The sequence below is a fragment of the Ranitomeya imitator genome, chromosome 1 (genome assembly GCF_032444005.1).
Source record: "Ranitomeya imitator isolate aRanImi1 chromosome 1, aRanImi1.pri, whole genome shotgun sequence".
NCBI lineage: Eukaryota > Metazoa > Chordata > Amphibia > Anura > Dendrobatidae > Ranitomeya > Ranitomeya imitator.
Window position 1 is genome coordinate 605,429,493 of NC_091282.1, and position 6,776 is coordinate 605,436,268.

The following is a 6,776-nucleotide window of genomic DNA, read 5'->3' on the forward strand; positions in this document are numbered from 1 at the left end:
AACATGTAACTTGGCCTGTTAGGATGTTTTGGAGTTAAATAGCTTTTGTTCACTGAATGTGACCTCCTAATGCTGCAAATTCCACAAATGAGCATTTTCAGTTCTTTAAAACATATCACATGTTTAGAAATTCTACTGTGCCTAATAATTTGAACAGTTCCTTTTGAGTTTTTATTCATTTTGGAGATTATTATCATAAACCTCCAATAAAATTTGATGTATACTTTAACAGGTGATGACTTTTATTAGACTGACTGTCATTTGCACCGACCATTTAGGAAAATCCAAGAAAAATGTAATTTGCTTAATAATTTGGAATTTGGTGTATAGTGGTAGCTCCTCTTGGGGTTGTCTATAGAGATGGCTCCTCTCAGGGATGGTGGTTTCATCTATAGAGGTGGCTCCTCTCAGGGTTGGTGGCTTTAACTATAGAGGAAGCTCATCTCAGGATTGGTGGCTTAATTTATAGAGGTGGTTCCTCACAGAGCGTATGGTTTCATTTATAGAAAATACTTTTCTCAGGGTTTGTAATTGCATTTATAGAGATCTTCTGAGAGTTGGTGGCTCGAGCTTTGGAAGCATCTCTTCTCAAGACTCATGGTTCAGTCAATATAGGTGGCTCATATCAGGGTTGGTGGCTTCATCTATAGAGATGGCTCCTCTCAGGGTTGGTAGCTTCATTTAGAGAAGTGTCACCTCTCAGACTTTGTGGCTCAATTTATAGTGGTGGCTCTTTTTAGCCCTTGTGGATCTATTTATAGAAACTGCTCCTCTCAGGGTTTGTGGTTATATTTATAGAGTAATCTTTTGAGGGTTGGTAGCTCCAGCTATAGAATAATAGCTATAGAAACCCATGCTTCAGTCAATAGAGGTGGCTTCACTTGGGGCTTGTGGCCGCTTTCATTTTGTGATGTAGCTTCACACCTTTTTGCTATGAACATTTCTTTGCTTGTTGCACCTGGTTAATGATTGACATTTATGCTGGATGCCTGGTAGACATGTGAACAGTGCAGGTGACATTAGGGGAAGCAGCCAGTGCTGTATGGGAGGTTTATGCATTAAGTATCTTATTCACCCCTATATTGGCCATAGTTACTGTATAAACACGGTATTGAGCCCTGACCATTATGGGACAGGGATATTGTGAGTGATGGAGTATTCTTGTTAGAGGAGCCATTGTAGCAATGGTCCAAGTCTCAGCTGTAAGTGGAACAACCTTGAGGTGTTTGAAGCTGTCTAAATACAATGCCTCTCCCTCCTCTTCTTTCTCCTTCCTTATCGTCCTCCTTCATGATTCCTTTCTCCTTCTTCCTCTTTCATCCCTTCACTACGCTTCCTCCTTTACTTGCTCCTCTTTATCCTTTGCTGGCTCCTACTCCTCCTCTCCTACTTTCTCTTCTCCCCCATTTTTTCTCGTTCCTCATTCTCTTTCTCATCCTATTCCATTTTCTTTTACTCTTCAATGTCTCCTTTTCCTCCTTTTATTACTTTTCCAATACCTTGCCTTCATCTTATTCCTCCTCCTTTTCTTTTTACTGTTCCTCCTTCTTCTCTTGTCCTTCTTCCCCCTTCTCTTTCTCTGGCTCCAATCCTCTACATCTTGCTCTCATTTCTTCTCCACTTTTTCTTCTTTCTCCTCCTCATCTTCCTCTACGATGAATTCCTACCTTAAGCTCCTGTTCTCCTCCCATACATCTTCCTCCTCCATTTTGTCACCCTCCCCATCTTGCCCTTCCTTATCTCCTCTTTCTCTTATTCTTATTTTTCTGCCTCCTTCTATTCTTTAAATTCCTCTTGCTCCACCTCCTCATCTTTCTTCTTTCTCTTCCACCTATGTAACTCCCTCCTTGTCTCCTCCTCCTTCTTCCTTTTCCTCTTCCTCCGTTTTCTCTTCTTCTTCTTCTTATTTTTCTTCCTCTTCTTGTTCCTCCTCATATTTCTCCTCTTACTTCCTTCCTATCCCATTTCCTATTCCTCATCTTGCTCTTCTTTCCTCCTTTTCCTCTTCTTCGTCCTCTGGTCATATGCACTAATGTGACATATAATGTACTCTGACATCATGGTGTTTTGAAAGAGGACTGTAATATTCATCATCTGCTCACTGCTTGGCTTATTGCTTGAGATATCCTCGTCCCCTGATCAATCTACTATACATCCTCGCCTCTTCCATATTAGCCACCACTCTACTTGCATTCTGCCTGCAAGTCACATTTCTCTTGTCCTTGACAGCCATGTGACTGGTGTCAGCAGGATGCCAGAGCCTCTTGCAGACCATTGCACCACCTAGTGCAGTCACATGTTCCCATAATAAATCAGAGACAGGTGGCGCCATCATCATCCACAGTGCACCCGAAACCAGACCTACTGACCAAGTAGCGCCTCTCCCCTGCAGTGACACCAGCAGCCCCTCTACCACAGTGACAACAGCAGCCTCTGTCCCCTACAGTGACAGCAGCAGTCCATCTTCCCTGCAGTGACACCAGCATCCCTCTCCGCCAGCAGCCTCTCTCTCCTGCAGCGAAACCAGCAGCCCATTTTCCCTGCAGTGACACTTGCAGCCCCTCTCCCCGTGACACCAGCAGCCCTTCACCCCGTGACAGCAGCAGCCCCTCTCCCCCAGTGACACTAGCAGCCCCTCTCTCCTCCAGTAAAACCAGCAGCCCCTCTCCCCTGCAGTGACACCAGCAGTCTGTCTCCCATGCAGTGACACCAGAATCCCATCTCCGCCAGTGACACTCCAGCAGCCCCTCTCCCCTGCAGTGACACCAGCAGCTCCTTTCCCCTGTAGTGACATCAGTAGTCCATCTCCCCTGCAGAGACAGCAGCAGCCCCTCTCCCCTGCAGATTCTGCAGCAGTCCCTCTCCCCTGCAGATTCTGCAGCAGTCCCTCTCCCCTGCAGTGACGCCAGCCGTCTCTCTCCCCTGCAGTGACGCCAGCAGTCCCTCTCCCCTGCTGTGACGCCAGCAGCCCCACTCCCCTTCAGTGACACAGCCTGCAGCCCCTCTACCCTGCAACGACACTGCCAGCAGCAGCTCTCATTTGTGGTGACACTGCCAGCAGCCGCTCTTCCCTGCTGTGACACTGCCAGCAGCTGCTCTCCCCTGCAGTGACTCCAGCAGCTGCTCTCCCCTGCATTTACACTGCCAGCAACCACTCTCCTCTGTGGTGACACTGCCAGCAGCCACTCTCCTCTGCGGTGACACTGCCAGCAGCCGCTCTCCCCTGTAGTGGCACTGCCAGCAGCCGCTCTCCCCTTCAGTGACACTGGCAGCAGCCCCTCTCACCCGCGGTGACACTGCCAGCAGCCCCTCTCCCCTGCAGTGATTTCAGCAGCCCCTCTCCCCTGAAGCGATGCCAGCAGCCCCATTCCACTGCAGTGACACAGTCTGCAGCCCCTCTTCCCTGCACTGATACTGCCAGCAGCCGCTCTCTTCTGCGGTGACACTGCCAGCAGCCACTCTCTTCTGCGGTGACACTGCCAGCAGCCACTCTCCCCTGCAGTGACATTGCCAGCAGCCGCTCTCCCCTGCAGTGACACTGCCAGGAGCCCCTCTTTCCTGCAGTGACACTGCCAGCAACTCCTCTCCCCTGCAGTGACACTGCCAGCAGCCGCTCTCCCCTGCGGTGACACTGCCAGCAACTGCTCTCGTCTGCGGTGACACTGCCAGCAGCCACTCTCCCCTGCAGTGACACTGCCAGCAGCCGCTCTCCCCTGCAGTGACACTGCCAGAATGCCCTCTTTCCTGCAGTGACACTGCCAGCAGCCCCTCTCAACTTCAGTGACACTGCCAGCAGCCCCTCTCCCCTGTGGTGACACTGCCAGCAGCCCCTCTCCCCTGCAGTGATTTCAGCAGCCCCTCTCCCCTGAAGCGATGCCAGCAGCCCCATTCACCTGCAGTGACACAGTCTGCAGCCCCTCTCCCATGCAGTGACACTGCCAGCAGCCGCTCTCCCCTGCGGTGTCACTGCCAGCAGTCGCTCTCCCCTGCAGTGACACTGCCAGCAGCCGCTCTCCCCTGCGGTGACACTGCCAGCAGCCCCTCTCCCCTGCAGTGACACTGCCAGCAGCCCCTGTCCCCTGCAGTGACGTCAGAAGCCCCCCTCCCTTTGGTGGCACCAGCATCTTTTCTGTATAATCCTCTCTGCAGACCGATAAACCAGACATGGTTGGTTTCTAGCTCTTTCCATTATTTGCAGGCCTTTACCATTTTTAAACAGGGCAGAAAATCCAGAAAACCAAAGTTAGAACAGGAGACCCCCACACCTTGTCCAGCAAAACTTCACCACATCTGTCATAGCGTATTCGATTTGGCCCACTTGGGCCAGGCCTCAGACGGTGTTCATGAGGGCTGATTGCCGGGCGTCAGGCGATCTTGTATTGGATCTTTCCATGGATATCCTGCCAGTGGTACAGATATTATCCAGTCTGGACCATTATGTGGTGTCTGAGCAACTGGTTGAAGAGGCTGGGTCATCTGGGGCCACTTTTTCTTCTGGGCTAAGTCTTGGCACCATCTGACCCCACAAAGCATGATCTGGTCACATACGATGCAAATGTTTTTTCTCAGATCTGTAAGCTGGTGGTGACTGGACCTCTGAGGGGAGGTGATGACAGAGACAAGTCTTCCATGGTTAATCATTAAAACCTTGACTTGCATGAACATCCATATCCAAATAGTGACAAAGAGCCCCTCTTGTCCACAGCTGGTGGTGCCTGCTACACCTGAGACAGGCGGCTGGGAACAGTGCGCATGTTTACACCCTATCCACCCCCCACCTTGAGTCTCCAGGAGTCACTTTGATTTCCTTGCACACTTGTGTCTTGATTCTTCTTGGCCTCTTAAGTCAATTCCTTCCATTGTTCTGGGGTATTCATCAGATTCTTCCTGTAACTGAACACACTCTGTGGTCACATCCTCATTCTTCTCCTTAAGCCTCTTATTGCTGGAGACTTTCATATCCTGAACCTTGAGGAGCCTCAGATCATACATTAACCCTTTTTCTCTCTCTCTCTCTCTTCAGCCTTCAGGTAATGGGACTAAGAATCTGTACTCGTACTCCAATCAAGGCCTAGAGACCAATGACTTGTGAGCTCCACCACAAAACTATGGGACTGGGCCAGAGCTCCGGGATAGGGGCCACATGGACTCTGCCCACAGACTTGTTATGGACCTGTTGTTTAAATGACAAGTGAAGAACCCATCATTGTATCTGTGCATCATCTTTCCATATTGTTGTATCTCTAGGCTGTGATATCTTCACATCATGGCATTGTTACCTTGTGTGTCATTGCCATTGTATCCTATGGCATTGGACCATATGCCAAGTTCTTCTTATCAGCAGCTTAAAGGAGCTCACAGTTGGAGACCATTGTCTTTCCACCATTATGTACAGCTTTACCTGATGACATCACTCCCACCTGTGGTCATCAACCATATTTTTTCTTCTCTTAATGAACAATTCATTACAGACTGATGACATTTTCAGGGCTTGAGATGTTACGTGGTATCTGGCCAGATACAGATGTGGATTCAATACTGACATTCGCTGTGAGCGGACAATAACTACAATCACAGCAATCTGCACCATCATCCCCATATAAAAAAAAGAAAAGCGTGGACACTGGAAAAGCATCAAGCCTAGTCCTGCACTCCCTATAAGACAGGAGGTTTAATAGAATGAACCGCCATGTTCATGGTCTTCAAACAGGAGTAAAGGAGGAGGCCATCAAATTTCACATTATTGTACAGAAAGGACTGTACGATTGCTATATAAAGAATTTACACAGAGACGGTTGTTATTGAGTGGACTGAATAGTTATTTAGAGGACTTTACGGTTGATATATAAAGAATTGACATAGAAGACTGTAAGGGTTGTTATTGAGTGGACTGTATGATGTATATATATAATACGGAGAAAGAGTACATTTATTTAGAGGACTGTACAGTTATCTAGAGGACTGTATGGTTGTAAGATATGAAGAGGGGACTGTACGGTTGTTATTGAGAGGATTACGATATATGGTGTGTGTATATGTGTATATATATGTATATATATATATATATACATACAGTATATATATATATATGTATATAACCTGGAGAGAGCATTGTACGGAACTTATGTAGGGGACTGTATAGTTTTTAAATATGGAGAGAGGACTGTGCGGTTGTTAGATATGGAGAGACGACTGTATGGTTATTAGATATGGAGAGAGGACTGTACAGTTATTAGATATAGAGGGACATACAACTCTATGGTTGCTAGATATGGTGAGAGTAATGTATGGTAGTTATTTGGGACTGTTCGGTTGTATGCTATGGAGAGAAGACAGTATGGTTGTTAGATATGGACAGAGGACTGTAAGGATTATTAGATATGGAAAGAGCATTGAATGGTTGTTATTTATGGGACTGTATGGTTGTTAGATATGGAGAGAAGACTGAATATTGTTATTGAAAGGATTATATGGAGTGTATATATAATCTGCAGACAGCATTGTACGTACTTAAGTAAGGGACTGTACATTTGTTAGATATGGAGAGAGGACTGGGGGTTTTTGATATTGAGAGAGAACTGTAGAGTTGTTAGATATGGAGAGAAGACTATACGGTTGTTAGATATGGTGAGAGGACTGTGTAGTTTTTAGATATAGAGAGAGGATTGTGCAGTTGTTAGATATGGAGAGGACTGTACGATTGTTAGATATGGTGAGAGGACTGTGCAGTTTTTAGATACAGAAATAGGACTGTGCAGTTCTTAGATATAGAGAGA

The 6,776-nt window shown here is 47.2% G+C and overlaps 1 protein-coding gene across 1 annotated transcript in view; it reads left to right on the forward strand.

The window, feature by feature from the left end:
- MUC1 (mucin 1, cell surface associated) overlaps positions 1-5,789 on the forward strand; it is a 43,134-nt gene extending 37,345 nt beyond the window's left edge. Inside the window, exon 7 of the mRNA XM_069768885.1 lies at positions 5,024-5,789. Coding sequence (XP_069624986.1) covers positions 5,024-5,092 — 69 coding nt within the window. The 3' untranslated portion in view covers positions 5,093-5,789. The remainder of the gene's footprint in view (positions 1-5,023) is intronic.
- The last annotated feature ends 987 nt before the right edge of the window (positions 5,790-6,776 follow it).